General features: G+C 37.3%; 1 protein-coding gene across 6 annotated transcripts in view; it reads left to right on the top strand.

Annotated features, from left to right (window-relative positions):
• Nucleotides 1-27,937, top strand: part of LOC144473563 (dystrophin, isoforms A/C/F/G/H) — an 856,126-nt gene that overhangs the window by 748,747 nt on the left and 79,442 nt on the right. For all 6 annotated transcript variants that reach the window (XM_078187528.1, XM_078187532.1, XM_078187527.1 and 3 more), the window contains one exon: nucleotides 11,600-11,766. In XM_078187528.1, coding sequence (XP_078043654.1) covers nucleotides 11,600-11,766 — 167 coding nt within the window. The remainder of the gene's footprint in view (nucleotides 1-11,599; nucleotides 11,767-27,937) is intronic.

The following is a 27,937-nucleotide window of genomic DNA, read 5'->3' as shown; positions in this document are numbered from 1 at the left end:
GATCCGAAACAGTAGTTGACATATTTCACAACTTCCTGCATTAATATTGTCCGAGTCGTTTTAATTTTTTCTGAATTGTTCATTGTCCACCTTTAATAATGAAACAATTTGAAACACTAGAACTATCGAGCTCTAAACGCGACTAATTTGTGTACTATTTTCTAACATTAACAATTTAGATTTACTTAAATTTCGTACAATTTAATTTATAATATAGTATGTCATATATATTCTTTTTTTTTCATAATTTCAGTAATTATGAAAGAAAAAATCCGAAATCAGTCATATTGACTGTAAATTGGAAATAAGTTATAAAATTATCTTACGGATTCTTCTTAATAATCTCATTAATAATAAATCTTCTTAATATTCGTGTTATTTTTAAAATATATAAATGTGTTCAAATCATAACGGTTGACATAGAGGAACAATTTATTCCAGATATGAAAAATGTAGAACAAAATATGTTTCATCACGCACTGAAGCGAACGATCGATCCATAAGAAACCGTCACCGTAAGTCACAGATTGCGATTCGTTTTGGATAGAGAACCGAAATAGTATGACAAAATGCATGCCACCTGCAGTGGTACTCTGCATACGACGGTTCTATTACGCTGAGCGACAAGAGAGTCGCTAGTGTTGAGTACCACTTCCAGCGTCACGCGTTTTACCAAATATTTGGTTTTTATATTCGAATCGAAACGCGATACGTAACTTCCGTTGATGTTTTCTGCCCACTACTGTATCGTGTGGAACATATAATTGGATTGTATACTTAATTTTTAGCTTCTGAGGTGAATTGAGAAATGTCCGCTTTATACATTAATAATTTAATTTCAGTTTATGACAACTTGCTCGAGAAAATCAATAATATAGTTTTAGGTAGAAAATAACTATTACTTTTTAATACTTGTTTCGCTTTATTTTTTACAATAAAGTGACAAGAGCAAATTTATCGCTACTTATTTCACCATTTTTATTACAAAATAAGCTTGAATAAATTCGGTAATTGATGACAAAAGTAATTTTAGAATCCGAATAATTATAAAATGAAGAATCTATAATTATCATAAAATAAGTCCAAAACCTGGTCTTACAGGAACAGGTATCATTATCAAGTCGTTCCAAGAATATATTTTACATTTTGCACACTTTATATATCTTACATATTTATATATAAAAACATTTGAAATACTCTATTACATGCAATGATACGTCAGAGTAGCTGTACTACGTTTACGATACTTAATATAATGCATAGATAATATCTTGCATAGTTAAATACTTTCGCGCATATTTTGCATATTTTCCAACGTGTTACACATATTTTTCATGCACATTTATATGCGCATAAATATCATATATAGTTTGAATATTTATCGTACATGAACATTTACCGTCTAATTACTAGGGCTGGGGGCGGGTACGCAACATTTCGGCTTCGGAACAGATCGGTAAATTACCGACATTTTGTGCACTATTTGAGCAGATTTAAGATAGATTTAAGTCAAATTAGGGTAGATTTAAGACAGCTTTCGGACAGATTTATGGCAATTATAGGACAGTTTTAGGACAGTTTTAGGGCAGATTTAAGACAGATTTAAAGAACATTTAGGGTTGTTTGAGGAAAATTTCAAGTAAATTTTAGGTCAATTTTAAGGAAAATTTAGGGCAAATTTAAGTAATTTTGCCCTAGTTTCAGGAAAGTTTTAGATCAGTATTAGGGCAGTTTTAAGAATAATTTAAGTAACATTATGCTAGTTTTAGGAAAATTTTAGGTCAGTTTTAGGTCAATTTTATGATAGATTTAGGCAGATTTAGAGCAGATTTAGAACAATTTTAGAACAATTTTAGAAGTTGTGCATATATTATCGGTAACTCACCAAAATGTCGGACACCACCCACCCCTACTAATTACTACAAAAGGTAATCTTCGCCACTCGAAAAATTGGCACATTAAATTACCGCGAGCCATTATCAGCATCGTCTGTTGACGCAGACGTAAAAGAGAAACAAGACAGGGTTCAACGTTTGTCCCGCGGGTTCGTTTAAACTGGCCACCAGTGAGCCGAAAAATTTGCCGGAACGGGTTGCACGACGAAAGTTTTCCGCGGAAGAATAAAGAAAGTCGGCCAAGTACATTCGTTAGTTTCCGCGAAGCTGGTTCGCAACGCGCGACTGAATTTGCCAATAGCGCGGGCCTAGTAATTAAGAGCCGTGGATGGAGCTTTCAATTCCAGTAATTCGCGCCATTCTCCTTCCCGTGATTTTTCATACCAATTAAACGGGAAAGAGAAAGAAAAACCAGGCGAAGACAGAGACGGGTTGAAAGGGGTGAATGGTCCGATCGCGTCGAAGAATTCTGCTTTTCGTTTGGTTTTCCCGTAACGTCGAATAAGGTCGGATGAAGTGAAAATACGTCGGCGGAGAACCGCGAGAATGTTAACGAGTCACCACCACGCTATAGAAACGAATTTGTTTTGCGCTTTGTCTTTCGTTCCATAAATTACTTTATGGAAATTTGATGACTGAAATCTTTTGAAACATTGATATACTGCTGAGCACAAAAACATTGAAATGTGTAACACATGTGACAATTGTTTGTTAGCTAAATAAACCATCTGATTTAAGGAATTAATAACTAAATAATGAAAAATGTTTTGTAGACATTTTAGAAGGTAATAACTTCTATAAAGCTGGACTAAATGATGATGACAAAGACTAAAACGCTTTTTCTAAATTTTGTTATTCCAAGTAGTACCAAAATTAAAATGAATCATTTTAGTCATTAAGTGGTTGTCATCTAACAAGAATTCAAGTCATTTAGTCCACGTTCGAAAAGTTATTAAATTTTAAAATGTGCACCAATACTTTCATGGATCACTGCACTAATTCACAGGAACATATAAACTCTGTTAAAACATGGGTTAATGCAACACGTGCAAACATTATACATAACAGATGCGTTCATAAATAACGCGTAAAAGTAATTTGCGAAATTCTAGGTCAAGCTCCGATAATATAAAATATTAAAGTGATGAATTTAAATTCTCCTCGTACATAAATAATAAACGAGCCAATGAATTACGCCTCTGCCGCCAACTGTAATTCCGTAGTCACGTGCTAGCGTCACCATTATTTACACGAATGAGATTGTAATTTCTTCGATTATTTAAATTACTTTAAAAGCTACAAATATTTAATCGAATGTCTGGCGCAATTTCAAATTTGCAAATTTATTTATTGACGAAACAAAACAAAATTGTAAACTCAAGAGTTGTTTAATTAATTGAAAATCAATTTTTGACATAAAAGCACCTGCAAACTTCATTTTTGTGATTACATTGTATAGGCAAATAGTGTTAAATAAGAACGGTCTCTCCCATGCTTTTTAATGTAATCACATAACAGTATTTTTGCGCAAATAGCTTTTATCGAAATTAATCTCATTCCTCGAAAATACCTTGTTATATATTCTATAATTAAAGAATTAAGAATAAAAGTTAAAACATTTCTTTATACCATCATTCGATTGCTCAGTAATAAAAATCGTCTCTCTTGATCTTTCAGATAAAATATTAAATGTTCGTTATTGCTCCCACGCTCTGCCCATATTAAATAAATTAATTTCCTTTAATGTGATTAAAATGATTTCACAAACGTTATGGAATGGTGAGTAATATTCATCACGGAGGCACTAAATGATTGGAAATCCAAGGACACTCCATACATTTAATAAAACGATGATCATCAGCACAGAATAAATCAGATACGAAATAATAACGGCAATGATTTGAATAAATTGAATCATTTCAGCAAGAGCTAAGTAAATGAAGGATATAATATGCAACTTCAATTAAGATAATCGACCTCGTTTATGTTTATTATTTTAGCAGTTGCCACAGAATGCGTTTTATTTCATTTATCATTATTTAAGACATTTTTCAAATTATACAAGGTAACGGGTTGTTGAAAGTAATTTTAATAAACGAAATTTTCATAAGCATGGACTTAGCAGTTGACCTGTTTGAAGGTATAAATAACTGGATATCTCTATTTTACATAGAGAATAATTGTTTTAACTGTAAAGGTTACTATAATTAGCAAATGATTAAAGTTACATTTCTATACAAAATGTTCATTAAGTTGCTAGCAAGACGGAAAAATAACAAGAGAAGAGAATATCATTCTTCTTAGCGTAAATAAAGTAACAGCGCGCATCAATTTTTAATGGTTGCAGTACTTTTAGGGACGGTATTCAACTTTACTAATGCAACGCCACGTATTTTTTTATGATATTTTAAAGCATGCATCAAGACACATTTAACCATGAGCCACATAATGGCCTGAGAGTTATACAGGATAACGAGTGAGGAAAATATTTTAACCATTTCGAGCTAACACACTCACTAGCATTTCTCATTAATAAGGCTACACGAGAAGAGATCACGGTTTACGTCCCTTGCTGAAGAGATGTCACAATTTCCGTCGAAGAACTAGAGAATATTCTCTATATCTGCCGAAACCCACTTCTATTGGTAAATAAGAAGCTCAATGAACTAATTGATATGCAATGCCTAATCGCGTCTCTTGAGCACTTAGCGTAACTTAGCCAATCAAAACACTAGAATGAAAACAAATTGGAAGAGGTTAGACGGAGACCATGAGAGAGCGAGACGGGTGACGTCACGTTGTTTGTTTACAACCACCCAGACACAAGTCCCACGTTTCTTAAAAATTGCGGCTAATAAGAGGGGATCATTTCTGCCAATGAGGGAAACGCGTATACCCTACCTTTGCAAAGGTGTTGAGAATAAAGTTTAAACTTATTAAGTTAAGAAAGTTAAAAGTTTACGATATATTTTTTGCAAGAAATCGTAACGTACCTTTCCATATACATGACAATATTAATTATATTAGAACATTTAGTAAACGATTTATGAAGTGAACTACCATTATTACTAAATCGCATTGTATTTGGTTCAGTATTTACATTCACAAATGCATTCTGTAAATAGAAATTCTTGGGGAAAGACATTACAACTTTTTCTTCTTTCATTTTAATATTTCAATATTTCCTTTGAAATCCTTGTGAAATACCACAAGAGACCAGTAAATGATATTTTAGAAAATATTGAATACAAAACTGCATACTCTTCCTTTGTCTACAATACTATGTAAATGTTACTCTTCAGATAACATGAAGAAAAAAATACTAGAATTTTTCAAGGGTTCTTTTCATTCCTTTATCATAAGGGCCGAAAAAGAATACGGTTGTGTTAGACATATCTTTTCTTCCTTGTGTGGAAAATTTCATAATTTTTTGAATTTTTCGGAGTCGCAAGCGTCTCTTGCAAATAAATATTCTATTATCAGAGGATTCGTGGACAATCAAAGATCCACCGTATGGAGTCGTATTAGCTCGAAAATATGATATGCAAAGCGCTGATTCCGTGTTACGGCTCGGTCCGCGCCGTCCTTTTATTTAGTTTTTGGGGTCAGCGGCCAGAATTGAAACAGGGGTAAGATTGATTAAAGTTGTAGTTTGAAAAGGCGGCTCCTCGCGAGGGAGTTTGTCGCGAAGAATGAAGGGGATTGTTAAGTGGACTGATAAAATACGAGAAGTTTTCTCTTCTCTCCTGCCCGGTCGCGCCGCTCCCCCCCACCCCCTCCCTCCCCGCCTCCGACCTGCCCCTTCCACCTCGTTTTTTCGTCCTTTTACTTAAACCACGGAACAAGAGCGGCCCTTGGAAACGAGCTTCATTCGTTCTTGTCACCGCTTTTCACGTACAATAACCGTCGCGGCCGTGTAGCCGTGGCCCTCTTGAATATTTCATTTAGATAATTCCGCCCTCTCGAAAACCGGGGATTATTAAGAAAAGTGAAACACGGAATTTATGGGTATTTGACGGGGCGAGACATTCAGCCGGCGGAGTTCTTGCCGGAAAACTGGTGGTACATCCATTAAACGGGAAAACAAACTCGGCTCCTATACATTTCGGCAGACAATGAATCGTGCGCCTTACTGTCTGGCTCTGGCGAAAAGGAAATCCTGGGAGACAGCCGATTATTGTGATTATCCGCCGTGTTTATTACCCGTAATTATCAGTCCCGTAATCGCTCGGACAAAATCATGGGAAATGTACAACGAAGAATTTTCTTCTATTTCTAATCTTAGAACGAACTTTTCCATTTCTCGATATAAATAACATTGCGGGGTTATTATTATTATTATCTGTTATAATTATTATTTCATTGTTATTACCCCTAAATATTAGTCCCGTCAACACTCAGACGAAATCACGGGAATTATTAGACAAAGAATCTTCTTCTATTTTTTAATCTTACAACGAACTTTTCCATTTTTCGACATAAGTAACATTTCGGCAAATTTCACATAAACATAGACTCAAAAATACCGCATTAAAAAATTATATGAAGAATGCGAGATAGTAACGGACCGACGAGAAAAACCACTTTGCACTGCTACGATCACGTGTTACATTAACATGCCTCGTAGGTTTTACTAACAGCCCATTATTCGATTTTACGGCGCGTCGAAAATATTGCGTGAAACGAAGAATAACGTTATCCCGACTTTATCGGCAAGGAAACAAAGAGTTTCGCGGTCGGTGTTAACGAAACCGTTCCAAGGTGAACCGGCAGACGGTATCAATCGAGTTACCAGTATCGAGGTACACCGAAACTGGGGGAACTTGCAATGGTTAAAAGAGGAGTCCCGAAGGACACCAAAACTCAACCGAGGACCGAGCGAAGTTTCACGAGGGAAACACTGTCTCGTCCCTAATATCAATGCAATTCCGTTCTTACGCCGAGCGTCCTTGCCGCATAGTTCGCGCAAGGGGCTGTTGAAACAATTACGCTTTAATGGTCTGACGACTTTTGTTGTTTGAGAACGGAATAGACATTGGTTAGACTGATACATTGCACACTTTGCTACTAACATTTCCATTCCGAATTCTTTCACTTTATAAATCGTCTGTTGCTCATCGATCAATTGTTAACTTTTTAACGATACCGACAGTCATGTTTTTATTTAATTTTGATTTAATGAGGCGCTTTATACTTTCACATATGGTGTATAACTTCAAAGTAGATTGATTCGCGAGGGTGCCTCTAAAGTTGTTAATTGCACACAACACCAATGATTCATGTATTTCTTCTTTAAACGTTAACAGTATTTACGGTATTTACTTTAAATATTTTACATTATACGTCTCCAAGGTTTTTACTTTCAATTCGTATAATATACATCTTCGAAATATCTACAAATTAATTCTAAAATTTTTCATGAATGGATATTATTCAAATCAGTCCAGATTCGTTGATGTACGACTTTTTCATCGAAATGAAAATAGTTTAAATGCCGACCATTTTTCAGAGCTCGAAAGTTCGCTGTAAAATTCACTTTCCGTAGTCACGGTACATTTAATCCTCCCCTGATATTCCGATTATCCGAAGTCCGCGATCGCGTTGACCCACTCGGCAAATATCGCACGAACAATCCGTGGATGACCCGGCGTGATCAATAACGCGCAGCAGCCGCGCTTCTGTAAATACGGCAAGAAGCTCGGTCGTCGATTTGCGAGGAGTTGGTCGGCCGTCGAAAAACACACGTCCGGGGCCCGTTCAATGTAAGATAATCAGCAAGAAAGGGGTGAACCGCGCGTCATGAAACGGGAATCCGCCCGGCGTGCTCGGTTGTGTGCCTGAACCGCTCGCGCGGTCCCCTGGACGAGGACGACCCGGCGTCGCAGCGTGCACGGTTTCCAGTCACTCCGCAGGGAGTCACGTTCGATGAAACGTGCACGGCATCGTGCAATCGTCGGGCGTTGTCGTAACGTCAATAAATTTCAACCGATATAACGCCGCGTCCGCGGAGTTAGATAGCAGCAGGCCGGGGGTATCGAGTTCTCGAACCGGCCGGCCCGATTTTGCCTGTGAAATCGAATCGAACTAGGGTAGCGCCGCCCTCCAATCGAAATCGTTGCTCGAAGCTTTTGACCGGTTCTGGAAAAAAAGCTTCTCGGGAAAAAGTGTTGCGCAGTCGATCGGCTACGAATCGAACTCGGAAGAACTCGAAATCGGTGTTATCTGGTGGGTTTGCGCGAAAACGTGCTTTTGAGTGGTTTCCGGCTAATATGCGCCAAACTCTTTAACCCTTTGCACTCGAGCGCCCCCTTTACGTCTCTGAGACGCCAATGAAAATTGTTACATAATTTCCAAAATAACTTTGACATTATTAAACACCATACTATCTATTAAAAATGTAACAGTTTTATAAGTCACAAGACTGGATCTCATATACATAAATTATACAGTATCTGTAGTATCATATACAGATCACTTTTGTTGTTTTTTTGATTGCCTTTACTTACTTCTGTTTGTATACTCTGATAACAGAAAAATTTAATTTGATTTCGATTTAAAAGAAATTAATAATATTTGTATTTAGTTGATCTTGCGTGGCATCTTTATCACGAGTCTGACTCGTTATTATAGTGCAAGGGGTTAAGTTGGGTGGTTGGTAGATCGTCATACGTGGACACATGATTGACACATATTGACGCGTCGATACTATAATTTCCAAAGACGCGGTCTTCGATTGTACTTGCTGCTTAGTCGACAAAGTTATTTTGTTGTGTTTATGAGCTTAGAAGTCGCTCCGGCAAGTATGTTGACACCTTTTCTGACCGAATAACTTTTTTCTCAATTGCACGAGATGCCTTAAATTTTATCGAGATGTTACAGAATTGAATTTAGTGAATACAAAGATCTTGCCCTGATAAAAATTCGTCGAAATAGTTAAAAAATTAAGAAATGACGTTTCTTCGACTGTTTTACCCAAATCTATGGATCTCGATAACGTACAGTCAAGTTATAAACAATAGTAGATGTTAAAATATCTAGATTTCTTAGAATTTTTGCTCGAAAATAAACTGAGATTTACAAAGAACCTCTTTTTAATTTTTATTACAGACTCAGATAAAAATCTATAGAAACGTTCTAATACGTTCTCAAAACTTGGCTTTACTTTAGACATTTAAAAAGAAGGTTTAATGTTATAATATTCAAGGGTTTCGGTATATTGTTACATAGTTCTTCTTTTTAAATAGAAAACTTTACTTTGCCCAACTACATCATAGCATCCGAAATACTATGAGACAGCGCGGAGAACTACATGTTTTGTACGGATCACGATTCGGTGACGCATCCGTGAAGTTGAGGTAACAAAGTTTCCCTGTTACATGGATGCAAGAATGACACCTTGTGACAACTTGTGGAATGAATTGGATGCATACCAGATGCGAGAGAAAATTATTCCAAATTATTTAATCTTCGGATCTGGGAGTTCGTAACAGCGAAATTAAAATAATACTTCCAAATTCTTTATTCTTCTGCGAAAGAAATTACAATTTTCATATATATTAAAGTGAAAGTGCGTATGTACAATACGCTAACAAAAGAATGTATGTAATTAATAGCATCTGTAGATATACGGGAAAAATATATATTAAGAAAAAATGGTAATTTAGTTATGAAAAACTTTATTTGCGCAAAATCCAGCCGTGCCTAAGAGGTTATGGGTGGCGCAGCATGCCAGTATGATTCGAGGCAATGCTTTATAGCGCGAAATCGAAATTATACACTATCCAACAGAAATTTCTGAAACCGTGGCCACACGTAGACGAGAAACGGTAAAAAGAGAGCATTGGCGTGGAGCGATGGCGAGGGAAAGAAGAAGGAGGGAAACGGCTGGAGATGTTGAAAAAAAAAAGGAGAGAGAGAGGAGAGCGTGGGTGTACGTGACTGGAAATCGAATGCGGCAACTGTTGAATGGATGGCTTACCGATGAAGAACACGGCCGCCTAATTCGATTCGGTGGAAATAGTTTTTAGCTGTTTTCGTCCTGCACCGGTGCGACGGCTATTTAACCAGCCACGCTCGACCTAATGGAGACTAACTTCCTCGATTTCTCGAAGCAGTTACTCCGCCAACGATTTTCCCAACCGTCTGTCGATGTTTCTCGCAGACCATTCTTATCGGTCTTTCCAGACGGGGTACCCGAACTATTTTTACAAGCGTCGAAAGAAAATGGTTACGAGGTGTAAAACTAAAGCAAAATAAAAGTTCCGCGCTCTTTTTATCCCGATTTTAGAACCGTCGCGTTTGAAGTTGAAAAATGAAACCGTTAACCTTTTAGGCACGGTTGGATTTTGCGCGAATGATATTTTTCATAACTAAATTACTATTTTTCTTAATATATATCTTTTTGTTATAGCTATATATAATATCAGCTACATATATATTCTTTTCTTAATGTATTGTATGTATACACTTTCACTTTAATCGTTAACTTTAATAACTAATAATAAAATTAAGTTAAGTAAGAAACATTCGTATAATGGCGTGTCGTGCCTAAGAGGTTAACCCTTTGCACTCTAATGTCGCTGATTCAGATTTGTAAGCAATAAATTTTACTCTTTTATTTTATTTATTTTCGAATGTTGCACAGAATATTACTACAAACTGAGAAACAGAGTTGCCTATTCGAATAAATAGAAGCTTGCGGCATTCGAGAGGTTACCTCATTCAACTTTTGTCGGACATTGTTTATATTCTGCTGGGTTCCGGATTCCACCGACCCTCGTTCCGTAGACGGTAAACAAATCAAAATGGCTGTGGCTCTTTTTCACTCGGCGTATCGATCAGCGGATCCCGGGATCGAGAGATTAACTACAGAGGCAAGGGACGAGTCACGGGGTAAAGAGCAGGTGGTACCATAAACATAAATCATCATAACATGCGGCAGATAGGGCGGCAACCAACATGGGTGGGGATGGTGGGCGTTATCAATGCTAAACATGCGCATAAAAACTGTCCCGCATGATATGATGCGTGATTCATAGGACAATTAATTCCCGACGATAGAACAGGTACCAGAAGCCTTGCTTCCATGCTCGGTGACATTGTTTCTATGGCTCGTTAAATTCTCTGTTGGCGATGGTAATGGCCGGTTTATAATGTACAAATAACAAGTGCGATGTGCAACAGATAGCGTAGAGCAGATTAATTAGATATCAATTGTCAGGCTAGGTATAATATCGAATTTAGTGTTCATCAACGATGCTCGAAATTTACATAAAAATGCACTGCTTTCCATGAGAAAGCTGTATAATTATTTTTAATCGATTATTCTATCCGAATAGAAAATTATTCATTATTTGTTATAAATTATTCTATCTGTTTATTCGAGTAAAGAATTTTTAATATAGTTATGACGAATAATTGATTAATTCTTTATTCGAAGAAATAGATAGGCGACGTTAAACAAATGAAGTAAGAAAATAATTTATGAATAATAAATAATTCGAATAAAATAATTGACTAGAAAGAATCGATTCGGATAATTATCGCTGATGAAAAAATATTTGAAACAATGATGAATGAAGCTCGTCTTTGTAAAAAGCGTTCGGTGGCACGCTGTACACGCGACCGATTTTCGGCGCAGCCATTTCGCGTGAACCTTTCAGCGACAACGGATGCTATATTGACGATAAAACGTTCGTTTGCAGCCGGAAGAGAATTGGACGGTGATTCGAGGGGCTACAGAAGCGCGGAGGAGCAGGCACGCGAATTGACGCGCAGCATTCGCCGTGAAGTGAACAAACTTTCGGAGCAGTGGAACGCCCTAATCGAACGTAGCGATGCGTGGAAGCGGAAACTCGACGACACCGCTAACGTGAGTACTTTACCCTACCTACCTACCCCCCTTTCGCCAACACAGAAAGCCACTTACCCTCCAAGCATACTACCCGATATGAATACAAATATTTTGATTCCGTCAAAGGCTACGGACTACCGCAACCGGTGAACGTCCCGTCATTTTAGTTCACCGCAAAGACGATCGTTGGCTTCGATAAAATTCCGTTATAGAACCATCCAATGATCGCGATTAATATACGTCCATTCTATATAAAATTAATAATATATTCTACGTTTAAAACAAATTTCTTTATTTCTTTATAGATAAAAGTAAGGGACTTCGATTTTACGTCGAATTCTCAATGGTGCATTATTGATTTTATTTATTTACAAAGGGCATAGCCGATTAAGATGGTCAAAACTGCCCTTAGAGGTTTTTCAATGAGTCATACACCGTTCGATAGCTGACCAATAAAAACTCATCTTTGTAATATTTTAACCCTGTAACTTGTCCGTGAGGATGATTACAGGGTAAATTAGATTTCGCGGTTTTCCGGCATTTTTCCACCTTTAGCGGCTTTCTAAAATTTTGAAAAAAATATGGCTTATTTTGGGTATTAAGCCGCATGTTATAGAACTTTTTCAGATTTTTTAGTTGCAAGCTGTGATTATCAAAAATGAAAAACCCCAGAAAATTACGTACACTTTTTTTATTCGCGTAATATTTTACATCTTTGCACAGACGACCACGATATTTTATGTTTGAAATTATTTATATAATTTATGTTGCAATTGCAACAATTAGATTGTGGATTTCTTTGCATCTATAGTTTATAAAAATTTCTTAACACTAAACCTATCATGGCGATTAAAACAACCAGTTTCATCAGATGTTGAAATTATAAAAACTCTTTCAGAAGAAATGAATAAATAAATGTCAAAACTGAAGCAAACATTTTGATAAAAATAACAAAAAGTCTAAATATATATTCAGTTTCGTCAATAGTTATAAAGCAACACGTGTCATTTACTTTTACAGCTCGGTAGCTTTAATATCAAAAAAGAAGAAAATTTTTATTTTTACGACACGTAAAATTTGTATAAAAATCCACAGTCTAATATAATTCTCTTTTCTTCTAACGTTTACAGTTAATATATAGGTTTTGTCCATGCCGATGTGATACCGTTAAAGAAATACGGAATGAGAAGATCAGGTGGGAAATAGTCGTCGTACTTAGTTGAGTTGTTCACGCAACGAAGTTAAAAAGCACTTCCGCCGTCGAACAAAGGGTCCTTTACCCACCATCGTTAAAGTTAACGCGCAACAATCTTGAACTACCTGCTAAACTCAAAATTTTATTCAACAACACTCGAACGCAAGAAGTTTGAATTGCTTCTTCACAGAACTATAGATTCACCAATAATACATGCTAATGTCTAAAGGGTGGTAAAATATTCTAGCATTAAGGGAGTGTTGCTCTTTAAAGAGTCTTCTTTTTTGTTAAACCATTGTTGAACTGCAACATTTTCATACTCTAAAATGTATGGTAAATATTAACACTCGAACGGCGAATCTTTTTGACAAGGATTTGCCTGAGTATATTTATAATCGTTTATAATGTTGTTTATTAATTTATCCAATATATTCCACAAGGTATTCCACTTAAGCACGTTAATGTTTCTATAGATCTTAGTAAAACACATACAAAATTTTAATCGAATATTAGTAACTAAATAACCAACTCAACAGTATTCGCTAATTACCTTGCAGCCAATGCGAAATTAAAATCAAAAGAAAAAGGAACAGTATTTATACGCCTTTCGTTAACAAACCTTTATCCATAACTTGTACCATTCATGTAACTTACATAGAAGTTGATATTATAATTTCTTCTGCTACTTTCGTTCAAGGAGTCCTTTTGCAAGTGTACTACAGACTTTGCTAAACGAATCTAAGATATTAATTAAGTATAATTTTATTTCCGTAAAGATTAATTCGATTTATAAAAAGGGTGGACGCAACTCGCGACGGGTTGCGTGTGTAGAGAAACGCTTGCTAATAACTTAACTTTCTTACGATAGTACGATCTGGTGGTATTTGCATTAATAACAACGCATTATTCCCAGAGTTTCGATAACTCTCGAGGAATCCGCCGATTCGCGAGAACTCGAAATGTTTCACGGTCCCTTGAAATAACGTTCCCCGAAGTCGAAAGCGAACTGTTATTTCAAGATTTAACCGGTCAAGGGAAAACAGACCTCGGCGATAACTCTCAGGGCGCGACGTTCTCCCGGGTAAAAATCAAATCTGATTAAACCGGGCACCGTGACGGATAAACAAGTTCGCGTAATATTTGGACTTATCGGCGGTATCAGAAGAAGCGGATGGTCTCGCTTCGCCGCACCGGTTCCATTCGAGCCCGAGCCTCTCCCCCTTCCCCGCCCCCTACTCGCGCTGCCGCTGTTCGTCGTATCACTTTATTATTGCCGGTACAATTTTCTCTATCGCCGGGACGTTCCATTTGTCGAAAAGACTTTTTGCCCTGGAGGGAAAACTAGCCGGCCCCGGTTCTGTCCCCTGTATCGGCGAACGCCCGGGAAAAGTCTGGCCGTCGCGGTAAAGGCGATTTTTCGCTGGCTTCTTCCGTGAAACGATCCGCTTCTGGAACTAATGACGACGAAATTCCAACGTTCTACTCCCTTTGATACAACAAATTACCTTCGTTTTCTACGAGCCAGCTTCCACCGGTTAGAAAATATATATAAGTATACGATGCATTATTAGCTTTGTCAACGGGACGGGAGCGAGTGATTATCTGCCGAAGAAGATGGATTCCCGATAGATATTTTACAGTTTCCGAGAATAACCGATTTTCCTCCGATAAATTGCTGCCGGCGCAAGGCTATCTTAAAGAAAACTGTTTCGGTTCGTCGTTAGTCCGTCGCACAACTCGGCGGATAATACGTTCTTCCCTGCTTTCGTAACCGTTTCATCGAATCAGGGTGGTTTATCAAATCGAAACGACAATTGGAGGTTATAATGTAATTTGTATTATTTGATGGTTTTATTATAAGTATTTATTTGTGTATTATAAGTAGTCATTTGTGTATTATAAGTTGTAATACTTTCTCAGCTGCGTTTGTCATATATAGATGACACTAATTTTTAAATAATAAGGGATGATCTTCAACTCAATCATTTATAAAATTTAATTCCCAGATATTCGACTATTATTTTCATTCCTTTAATTCGTAAATTATACAAGATAGAAACACAAGTCTTCACACGAAAGTTACGTCTTCTGTCCAAATCTATCATATGGTATACGAAAAAGACTGATTATTTGTTTACAACTTGATACCGTATATTATAGCAATAAAAATAGCCGAATATTCGCGAGTTAATTTTCACCAACTGAAGTAAATTCGCGGAAGAAAATGAATTTTTGTTCTACTATATTGAACTAACTAAATGTTATTCATACGTTATTCTTCTAACTTTGATGTTATGGACATTTCTAGAATAGACATTCGGCACTTGACATAACCTTAACCAAACGTTATAATTATATTTTGAGAAAATTTTAGTACACTCGTCGAGTTGTTAACTAAGTTCAAAAGCATATCATTCTGTACCATTCTTTTAAAAAATTTACAACAATTTCTCTATAATTAGTGCATCAAACTGAGATCTATCAAAGAACGTTGCCTCTCACTAGTTCGTGAAAAAGATTTCTACGATCTCTCAAGTATTTTAAAAACACATTCTCCGGAAGAATACGTCCTCCTTGAACGATGAACAATGTGTGTCCGTGAAGCCTCCGTAAAGCATCAGATCGATGCACGAGGATTTATTACCGCGCGACAGGTCCGACGTTCACGATACATCGATAATCGCGTTCGTTGCATCCCCTGGGGACCGGCGCCGACGAAACTGGAAGTGTAAATCGGTTCTACATGGTCGTCGGAGTTTAACGTCGTGGGTGAAATGTACTTTTTCCATTCCTCTCCCTCACTGTCTCACACTCTCTCTCTCTCTCTCTCCCTTTCGCTCTCTCTCACTTTCTTTCTCACTCTCACTCTCTCTCTTACACTCTCTCGCTCTCTCTCACTCTCTCTCTCTCTTACACTCTCTCACTTTCTCTCTCACTCTCTGTCACTCTTCCACTCTCTCTCACGCTCCTTTCATCCTCTCTTCCTCCCTCCTTCAACCCTTTGTATATTTTTTTCCAGTTTTCTTTTCCCTTGACGCAGGCGAATCCTGATTTCATAAGCGGTTTTACGATTTGCATCTCTCTCTCTTTCTCTCTCTCTCTCTCTCTCTCTCTCTTGACAGACTGCCTTCGTCAGAGGCACATCGCCCGCGGTACAATGGAATTCGTGATGCGTGTACGCAATATCGTCTCCTTTGTGTGCACACGCAGGTATTACGCTGTATGGCCGATAGTATCGATACCAGGCGACGTAAAGTCGTTTCATCGCACGGTGCGCGATCGTTGCTTGAGGAATATTCTGCGCGCAGCCCCGTGCAACACCGTGGCCATAGAAACAGTGGATGCGTTGGGTGCGCTGTAATTACGTTTACGCGCCAAATGTGTATACGATGCTAACGGATGCCAAACGAGAATTCAATGCAAAATACAGTGATCGGTGCAGTGGCTTCCAATGCAACAAACATTTGTAAACTATGTATTTGACAAAATAGATATTGTACCACAGATTTTCTTTTTGTCAATTGTCGCCGATTATATAATATTTAATATATTTAACAGAGAGATATGTGATATTCTTCTATCATTTTCAACGTATTATTTAACCCTTCGCACTCGAAGCTATTTTCACTATAAATCTGAAATAATTTCTCTAGCTTATAGTATTTCCATTTTATGTGACAAAATGTATTTTATAAATACGAAATTGTTTCTTGTGACTCATACCAATAGTTTTACTGTTAAGAATCTTTTTAATCTAAACTTTGTTAGTATAAAATTTATTTTGAGACGTGATAGAATAATTTTAGTGGTGCTTCAGAGTCACCACTCGAGTGCAAGGGGTTAACCCCCCGTAGTACGATATGAGTTCATGTGACCTGAAAAGGAAATAAAATAAATTTTTGCCTATAAATTAATGCCGAATGATAAACATTAAAGCAGAGTATTTGTCAATATCGTGGCTATAGGATAAATTTATAGTAATAATTGCAAGCAAAATTTCTGTTGGTTAATCATGAACCCGTTTTATTGCCATCGCATTCTTTCCCAATTTCCGAAGTGCTTTATGAAACAACCTGTAATAACCGTAGTTTGCAACGAAAGGTCAAGGAGCCGCTTAACCCCGAATTTAACGAATTCGTCGAAGAAGGTAATAACTCCTTTTCAACGGTGCTTAAAATAACATCGAGCCGGCCGGACCAGAAGGATCCGTCTTAATATAATTCGAGTGGTCCGGCGAATCTCCGTGCGGCTCGCCGTCTCTCTCGGTACAACGGAATCGGTCTCTGTGCACGTAAATGTGTGGTAAAACTCATCCTTTGACGAGGGACTCCCGCGTCGGGAACGAGAGAGTCACTCGAAAACCCGCGCGATCCTTTCTTAGCCAAACCTCGACATGACCACTCCAGGCTTTCCCCACGGGGAAATTAATGCAAATCTTGGTCGATTCCGCGGGCGCCGATGAACGCGCGGCCAGGAGAAGTTTTCATCTTAATTGAAACGAAAATGACATTTCCGCGATGAGGAATGACTGGTATATATTCGACCTGTTCCCCTCTCGACTCCTCCGCGCACTTGTACCGTTACCAAAGGTTTTATAATTGAAATGGAAAAACTCTTTCCGTTCCCCGTTGAAAGGCGACTACACCGAGGGTATTTTAATTAAAGGGATTATATGATTTAAAGGCCGCGGAATAGATTCGTAGGTGATGGCCAATGTTGCCGTCTAGGATAACAAGGTGACCTCGTTGATTTCCGGCAACAATCTCTTCTAGTTAGCTAATATTATTTATTTGACGATTAAGTATCATTGTTTGGTAAATCACTGTTTATTAAACCAAACTCATACTTTTATAAGTCATACTCGCTTTCTTTAAATTAATATCATTCTTTTGCAATTCATTTTCACCTTCTTTCAAACCAAATACAGCATTTTATAAATGAAATACAGTATTTTATAAATGAAATTCATATTTTACAAATGAAATTCATATTTTACAAATGAAATTCATATTTTACAAATGAAATTCATATTTTACAAATAAAATTCATATTTTACAGATAGAACTCCTATTTTACAAATAAAATTCATATTTTACAAATGAAATTCATATTTTACAAATAAAACTCATTTCATGGCTATCTCGAAACAGAACTACAAATAGAATTTTAAATAATTTTCACAAATTATTTGGAGGACTCTTTCCAAACCTGGACGAAGACAATTGAACAAAGAGTTAATTTCAAACAATATAAGCCTCCACAATCAATTTTATTTAAATAAGGGTGAACATAATTAGCAAAACGACGAATTCGGAATGCAAGACATGTATCTCGCGACAATATTACCTGGCTCTTTGTGCTAACAATAGCTGGATGAACACCGACTCGTCTTCCACAGCCGAATTCGTAACTGAATCGTGAACACGTTTGTTCACTTTCGCAGTTAATTAATTACCTGTTTCCGTCATAAACGTCGTCGAGGCGAGCTCCGCGCGTAAAGTCCCGTCACCGTCTCCGTCGCGTAACACCCATCGGAATACTTAGCGCGAAATTAACACGCGAGAAACAATGGAGACTCTGCCCGCGGTGAATCGTTTTATGGCATTTAACCCTTTCGCGCCGCATATATGCGACACCTACTCGACGTTCAATAATGATGTGTACACGAGTGCCATCTGTAGTCTGACAACAATTTTTTGTTGTCGGCTGAACATTTTCTGTTAATTTAATCGACATATTGAATAAATCACTTCTTAAAGCTTCTTAAAATTTCTTAAAATTTCTTAAACCTGTCTTTTGCTGCAACGACATGAAAACGTATTGCGCAATAAGCTTGAAGCATGAAAATGTCGCGAGTTTCCGTCTTAGCGACGGTACTTCGGCGGACGGACTCGCCGTAGCGAAAGGGTTAATCACCGGTTCATCGGCGACAATTAATTCGACGCGGTACGGCCGAGGACGGTGCTCGAGCGAAACCTCGAAAAAAATGAAATGTCGTGGGAGTTCGGGTCGGCGAAACGAAACCGTGGCGGAGGCGGGGGAAGACAATGTTTTCGCGGCGGAGCAATTAAAAGTGCATCGAGGGTCGTCGATCCTTTCGCGATCGCTGGATCGATACGGTGTATACTGGAAAGATCAAAGTTCGCCGCGCGATCGGCCGCGGCTCGCTGCGACCGCGGATGCATAATTCATGAGCGAGACACAATTTAACTTTTAAATTCCGCCTTCCTCCGGCTCTCGCGTCTTAATTATCGACTATCCGGTAATTACGAGCGACACCTTCGTTTGCCCGGCACCTCGCCCGGCGACTTTATATCAATTTCATTCGTATCTGTAATTTCGGCTTCCACTGCGGAGGAAGTGTCGGATCAACTGGGCAGATCGTTCAGATTTCTCGGTGTGCAGTTTTATTCAACGACGCTCTATGGTCAGGCATGGCCGCGCATGCTAACGAAGGATTAAATAAAGTCAACCGAGAAGGAGCCATTGTTAGAAGACGTTCAAATCGCGCTAGAGGATCGTTTAATGGTTTTCAATGAAATGCAAATTTTGTTTGTATTAGAATCTGCTGTATTTGGTTCGGTCTATTTTTGCTTTGCTAAACAATAACGTCATTTATATCGTTTTATAGATATGTAATTCTTTGATTGAGTAATTCTTTGTTCGAATAATATTATGAATAATTTTTTATTGTTTTTGTCTTCGGTAGTTTTATAGAACTATGTATATTCACCTTATGCTTTCTAAACTTATTATTTAAAAATTACGAAACCATTAAGGGTGTGAGCTATGTTATCCATTTTTGCGTAGCGTGAAATAAAATGGAACTTGGTTCCTTTTTAATACTACTTGTATCCTCATTTTTAGTTCTATCTCTCGTTTCTATCCTTAATGTATACTCTTCTTTCTATTTTTCCCTTATACCTTTCTCTCGTTGTACTGCCATGAATGCGAAGATGATGAGTAAATTAAATCTTTTTGCCGTTTTAATTATATATACTCATTTTGATCATAAATACGTGGAATCTGTAATAATAATAGTGCAATGGAATAATTAAAGTCCAAGTAATAATAGTGCACTAAAATAAAATGTTTCGCTATTCATGATTGTCCCTAATAGGTTCTCAATGGAAAAATAAATAAGGCTAACGAATTACAAAGTGGAATTAAAATAAAAATCATTGTACTGTTCTGAAATTTTATAAAAAAAAAACAGATTTTGAGCTTTTATTTATATATTTTACATAATTACCTTACAGTCTGAAGAAAAAAATAATATAATAAGAAGCGTTAATTAGACATCTAAATTTTGATACATTATACATTCAATTCAGTTTTCTTATAATCCCGATAATTAGTGGAAAGTAAAAAAGTTTGAGCATAGGCTTCCGCATCTTATCCCAGGATCTTTCGCAGGGTTCTGAAATTGTAAGAACCCAAGGTTTTTACAACTAGATCCATGGCAATTGAAGAAGGTTAACGACCGAAGCACATTCTCAGAGGAAACGCCACGGAACGTTCGCCCTCGCAATAAAATATTTCAGTAGATAGTTGCTACACTATCCCAGATTGTAGCTTTCAACTACGAATGGCACAAGTTACCACCGACAAATGTTAACACAACCTCTACCGTCCCCATTGGAATTCTGCGCATCCCGTGCGCTACGTTGTAAACTGTCTACCAGTTAAATCTGTAAACCCTGAAAATTATTTGGTCTTTCGGCGAGCATGTACTTATTTCACGAAGAGAAGGAAACGTTGCTTGTTTTACAACACTTGAGAATAACATCGTTTATCGCACTTCGACGAGTCGTTATTAACCTTTTATCTTGTCGAAATGTAACTTCGTCAAAATTCTCTCGTTGCGTATGAAAAGTTTCGTTTTTTATGCTCTTATATTATTAAATAAATTGATTTTATTTTGTAGATACTGATACAGTAGTTAATTTGTTGAAAATGGAGTTGAAGGTCGCGTTCTTCTTAGATCGATTGTCCTGTGATATGGGCTTTCATTGACCATTTATAAATGGTAACTTTATATACTGTTATGCACATATTGGTGCCAAGGTTCTAAAGGTTGATTTATTACTGAATATTGTCAGCAGTTATTGACAAGCCATAAACCTCGAAACGTAGAATGCATTCGATAAGTCTGCCAAGCAAGTAGCTATCTTGCGCACCGTACTGCTGCAATTTAAATGGAGCCTATTCAAATGCATACTATTCAAATGGTACTTAGTAAATAATTGCCCAAGGCTTGAATATTTATTTTCTTCCCTAACAATTCATATCCAACAATTGTAAATCGTTAAGCAACTCGTATTCAATAATCGAAACGAAATAATTATTTAAAAGCAATTAATATTTAAAATATTCAAACCAGAACCGTTTTTTCTTTAAATATCTATTTGCACATATATCCATTCCCCCAAATTAATTACTAAACGAAGTACTATCGTTTCAATTAAATTAACATTCTGAATTATAATTTCATTACCGATTGACTCGCGCAAGGCGTAGAAGCGGCGTGTGAAATATGTGAATTCCCCGGCTCATTAATACTTTCACATGTGAAACTCGTTAAAAAACACCGGGCAGCGCGCATCAGAAATATCACGCGAAGCAATCAGAAAATTATATTAAACTTTGTTTCGAAAAGTACGTAAAATAAGTGGGCGTTTGAATGTTAATTAAAAAGATAAAAATTCTCATGAAACACGAAAAACGTTCTGAAAAAATTTCGAAAAATTAAAATTCGTCCCCGGGGACCTTTCATGTAAAAAAAAAAAAAACAGGGATGTCACGACAGCCGTACATATACTTTCTTTTCTCACAAACGACCGCGTTTCCGCGGTGAAATGCGTACGTCCCCCGGAGCAAAAAGGTTAACATTTTGCTTCGCGAATATTGAAGATCGACCGCGGCAAAAAGCGATTCTCCAAAAAGGAAGCGAACAAAAAAAAAAAAGGAGAAGAAAAATGCGGAGATTAAAACGTTGGGAGAGGTGCGTCGAATAGTGTTGCTGTTTGCGCAACCCTCGACTGGTGTTTGCTTGAAAAACAAGCCTGTATTTTTACGAAGAATCAACCTGCTGGATTCCTTTTTCCCGAGGTCAGTGCCTCCGCCTCCAGCTGGACTAAAATATCATTGAAAATTCTCTGTACCTGGCGGGTGAAGCAGTGTCAAACGCGAATGATAAATAATAACGATTTTAACAGCGGAACGAAGAGGGAACACATAAATAACAGAACTTCTATTATTTCAAGCTGTAGAACATTACATTTATTGAAACGGTGCAATTTTGGAAGCGATAACACGCCGTCGGATATTTATGGAAGACGCGTGTTCTGTGATTTTGTGCTGTTAAAATCCGTAGTATCAGAATTTTTGAATTTCAACACATAAATTGAGAGAAATTATTATACCACGATATTTGCAACACCAGTTTTAGTAGACTCGGTAATTCTTGTTAGGTCCTCTGATTATCAATTATTAATTTCAGACGAAACTATGTCGATCGGAGTTAATTTTGGCATTAATTGTTCAGTTAATTTAATTTAATGCAGTTAGTTTATTTATTATCAAACAACAGTTTCAGTAAAACGTAAACAGGATCATATTGAGACAACAATCGACTACGTTCATTGTAAATGCAAATATGCAATATAAACTGAACTCTGCAGGATTAACCCGCTAAAGGCAGCTCTTGCGTCAAATGTTACTATCAATTATTTCGGATGTTGCTCAATTATCACGATGTCAGAAAATTATATAAAAAATTAGATTACGCCGCATTTTAATCACTAATATCGTTCCTTATCATAAATCTATAATATGTGTAATGTCAAACTTTTGAAAAATTATACTAGATATGGTAAAAATTAATCTAAAATGACCAAAAACAGGGGAGAATTCGTATTTTATTATTTTTGTACTGTATAATCTTCCTTTAATGATTTTGTTATCCTTTTGCAAGACAGATATCAAAACTAAAATTATTAAATAATCTATTAGGTTGGAAACTATGAAACGGTCGATTTGTTCAGTCAGTGTTCAGCTGCGACGCCCGTTTTATAGTTTCCAACGTAATATTAAAACTTGTGCATTCCTTATGCGCTACAAGACTTTAAAAATACTGGAGTTGAATTCATGTAAATCGTCAACGTAGCCACACTCGGCAAATCTATTTAATGCGTTTCTATCAATCTTAGCTCCGTGGGTCACCGACGACCACATGGCAGTCAACGCAATAACAGGTTTTCAGTTAACCCCTTGTACTACGGTTCCTTTCGCGCTGCGTTGATTAGCACTCATTTGTCCTTAATATTTTTAATAATAGGACCAGACAATTTTTGTTTCCTTTATTGTTTTTATGTACTTTTGTTTCTAGACTTTGCTAAGATAAAAATTTATCTTTATTTCGATGTAGAAGAAAGTAATAATGTTCATATTTAGTAGATCTTGCATCTGTGTCAGTAGATCTGTATCACGAGTCTGACTTGTTATTATGCTGCAAGGGTTTAATAAAGTGCGACGTGCTAGCCTACTTCCGGTGTTCAGCCCGTCGAAAAGAAGACGGCTCACCGACGGATCGGTCGATCGGCAGGTGTCGACGAAAGATACAAGTCAGTTCGACGTCGAACCGTGGAAAAGTGCACGCGGCAACAATTTCCAGACATACCAAGGCTTAAGCTCGAAATTAAGCTGAACCGAGAGAGATCTCTCGGTTGTCTCGGCGAGGAATTCGCCTCCTCGTAGTTAGGTATGCAAAGCAGGAAGCAAGGCAGGAGGAAGCCTGGCCAGCCCCAATCAGAGAATATAGCCGGCAGCAGTTCTATCCAAATACATGCGGCATACGTTGCCGCGCACACGTGCCACCACCACCATCGTCGTCGTCGACGTCGTCGCCGTTAAGGTGTGTGCTCGCGATGGCTGAATGAACGCATACACGCGTAACCGGGGGGGCCGGCCGGCAAACTCAAATACCATCTTTCAAATTATAACCCCGCTATCAGATTATCTTTTGAATTATTCCGGATTGTGCTGCGCAGTTCCAGCCTCCGGATGCGAAGTCGTGCGGCACACGACCAGACCCCGCCAACCTCCATACTGTACACATACTCCGTGCTCTATTCCGCGAATTTTCTCTCACCCTATAGAAGTAGAGCTTCCGCTTCGCGAGAAACTGCTTGGACGACGACCGCGGTTATTTATAATTATTATTTTACATGTTCTGCGCTGGGAGCGCATCCTTTTTACAGTATGTTTACCCCGTTTCGAAGCGACACTTTTCTTTTCAAAATAAACCAAGCGACTTGAATTTTGTTGAAATGTTAAAAAGTCTAGTTTTTGCTGGACAATGTCTGAAACATTTTTTCCAAAAATTATGGACGATTTTAACTATTTCATATGAGACTAGAACGAAATGTTAACATCGTCTTTTGTAGATGTCAGCAATTTATGCTGAATATGTCTTCGAAATTGGTTAAAGTTTCTATAAGCACCGAACGATTAAAGATCGCTGAAATCAAATTTAAGTAAAAACTTATTTTTGGTATGACACAAAAAAATTCTAATTTTAAGTAAAGTGTTTCAATTTGTTAATCTTTGTACAATACAAATTTGTATTAAGAACCTATTATAAATTAGAATTTTAATGTTCTCTATTGAAAGGTTCTGGGTACATTTACAGTTCACTGGTTTAGTTTAACGAGGTCAAGTTATCCGAAACGATCGGAATGTTGCTCAAGAAGATGAATTATTTGTGCGCCGACGGGGAATAATTTATGAGACACCCAATGCACATTTTCGGCCGCGAAGCCAGCGAGCACCGTTTCCGGCGATGCGACGTTAATGCACGCGGCCACTGACCGCATCAGTATCAATCTAGTTCTCGACGAGTGGGTACTTAATCAGTCAATTAGCAATGTTCCGCTAATTGGTTAATTACCAAGCAAATTTGTAGCCAGCGATACTATTGCGCCATTGGGAACGGTCCGGTTATGCGTGTGTATCACGAATGTGGGGGAGGTGAAAGGTACGCGATGGCCTCGGTTGTCCCGGCATTAAGACACAAATGTATTTATCTCTGTAATCTATAGCTACCGTGGCATAGTGAACCAGTTTACGTTCAGTTAGGTACCCGTGCCAACAAATTGCAACGGAGTCTGACCGATTAGGGTCTCGCTCAAAGAACAATTAATCGCATTCCACTGTGCGTACCCTGTATACACGGTGTACGCATGTATTTGTATTGTATCGTAAAACTTCGAAGTTCGTCGCTTCGAATCTGTAATCTTCTCGATGGTTAATCATTTACAGGCTCCATGAATGGAATTTAACTTTCATACAGTCGCGTTCCAACAATTTGACCTAGTTCAAGACCAGTTACCATACTCTATGTTGCTCGCAGGTCATTTCACTTGAAATCTGTAACTAAATTACTAGTTTCTATCCTATAAATTCGATGATGCATTCAGACGAACCGATTGACTGATTATTTTAGGCGTGATAGCAATTTTAAGTAAACATTCGACCGATTTACTCGTCCATGATTTCTAGACTGCGGATTTTATCCATTTATGGCAAACATTTAAGAATTAAATTTAGTGAAGAATTTAAGGATTATTATTACACATTATTTTCAATTTGACGAAAGGACTGAAAAAAGAAACGTATTTAATTCTATCAATGTTAAATGGAAATAGAAAATTTCTATTTTGCATGAATATCCGCAGTGTAATGATATTTATGCAAATAGAATATGCATAATTATAGACTCAAAGTAACATTTGTGCCTAATACCTGAACAAAAACTTAACAAAATACCATACTTCTATATTTTTATTTTCTATGATCTCTATTACATTTTGTTAAATTTTCGTTTAAATATCATTAAAATTAAAATGATGTACACCATAAAGAAACTCCATTCGATGGAGTATGGGTATTTGGAAATTTAAACTATCGATAAATATGATCTCAGAGGTGATGCGCACGGGGCCGTGGCAAACATCGGAATCTTCTTTAAAAGTGTATATAATGCACGCTGCTTAGTATTCGGACGCATAAATAAAGCGCGGAATACGTTTATGAATAATGTACGTAAACCGCGCTTGAGTAACTTTACAGCTTCTCTCGGATGATCCAATGTTGTATTATAACGAAGCACGGAGATGGGAACCGAAAGCATTTTTATGGACGACAACGTCCTAGAAGCACATCTTCGAGACACTATATCCTCGGTATGGTCCCGCAAGTGATAAAAAAAGGACTTCGGTGAAAACAGGGCTAAGTCCATTTTTCCATTTAGAGGAACGACTTCTCGCAATCGCGTAAATCTCGCAGTAGCAGTTTGTTTAATCCTTGCACATAAATGATATTCGTCTGATCTAAAAATCCTAATCCTTTCGTCGAATCGATACCTTTTGAAATGAACCTCCATTTCGAAGCGAATCTTTTTAATAAAAATATAACAGGGTATACATTGGATCGCTTATTATTTGATTTACCAATTTTTTCAATACATTTTCTAGAATATTTTTTAAAGATGCGTCAGTTTTTCTAGACGTTAGTAAAATATGTGAATATTTAAATTAATTCTTAAAAAGCACATGGTCGAGTAACAATATTTATACTTTGAGAGAAAAGTAAATTGTAATCTATTATTTAAAAAAATGATTTTTATCTCTATGTACATATACAGTGTCTCAGAATTGATGTTATTTTTGGAAAAGGATGATGCCTGCGGCTTTTGTTAACGAGTTATTAATGAGAAACATGGACCATTTACAGACCGGGCACGACTTGCGCATTTTGACGCAATAGCGAGCTTGATTGTACACCGCAGGAGCGATGCGCCAGCTGACTCGTTCTCTGATTGGTTGGTGTTTTTCGTTAATAACTCATTATCGAAACTGCTCGGATAAACATGTAAATAATATGACGTTCGCTTGGCGTTCACTTACAGTGAGATATATGTGTATGTACATGTATATTTATTACACATACAATAATTATATTACGAAAGTTTGAAACATAATAAAATGAAAAAAATTGAAAGTTAACTAAAAATCATAAATTGTAACAATTAAACGAATTATTATTTGAGCTTATTTCTGGATCACTTGTCACTAGATCAATTTAACTCCACTCCGCAGCGCTTCGTAATGTAGTTTTGAATATTAGAGAGTTTAAGAGCTCCACTGACAAATGATCGAGCTTCGTGACATTGCTCGTCGAGTCAACTGTCAGTCACGATAATATTTCCGTTGCCAGACACGAGCGACGCACGGTGCCCGAAACCGCGGAGGAAGTATCGACAAACTGACAACAGGAAAACCCACGGCGTTCCCATCAAGTTGAATTAAAATTATGACCGGAAGCCAACACTTACAGACTATTATGCGCCCTCCACCCCAAGTTCAGCGGCGCGTTAAATTCTCCTCGTGCCGTCGTCCAAATATACCTGGCAGAGCCCAGTCTTTCAAGTTCAATGCACCCTCGCGAAACGCGCCGCGCGACGCCGATGACTTTCCGTTTCCGCGCAAATGCTGGCCGCGATGTTGTTAACCACTTGCACTGTCACCCTTTTCACGCTGCGGTGATTAACCTAGGATCCCATTAAGGATATTTATCCTTATTAGGACCAGATCAATTTTGTTTCTTTTATTGTCTTTATTTAGTTTCGTTTCTAGGCTTTGTTAACAGAAAAATGCATTTTTCTGTTTGATTACGATTTAAAAAAAATTAATAATATTTGTATTTAATAGATCTTGCGTGGAATCTTTATTGCGAGTCTGACTCGTTATTATAGTGCAAGGGGTTATCCCTGTCCTAATTTAGTTGCTTGTAAAAATCATGCCGACACCCTCTTAAATGGAATAACTTTTTAAAAACTGAACCAATCTCTTGAATTTTGTTTAAAATGTGTAAAGTGATTAAATTAGTTAATAACGAGTAAACATAGGATTTGCTAACAATATCAACTCGTAA

Source organism: Augochlora pura, chromosome 7 (genome assembly GCF_028453695.1).
Source record: "Augochlora pura isolate Apur16 chromosome 7, APUR_v2.2.1, whole genome shotgun sequence".
NCBI lineage: Eukaryota > Metazoa > Arthropoda > Insecta > Hymenoptera > Halictidae > Augochlora > Augochlora pura.
Note: the sequence above shows the minus strand (reverse complement) of the source record. Positions and strands in the feature narration are given on the sequence as shown.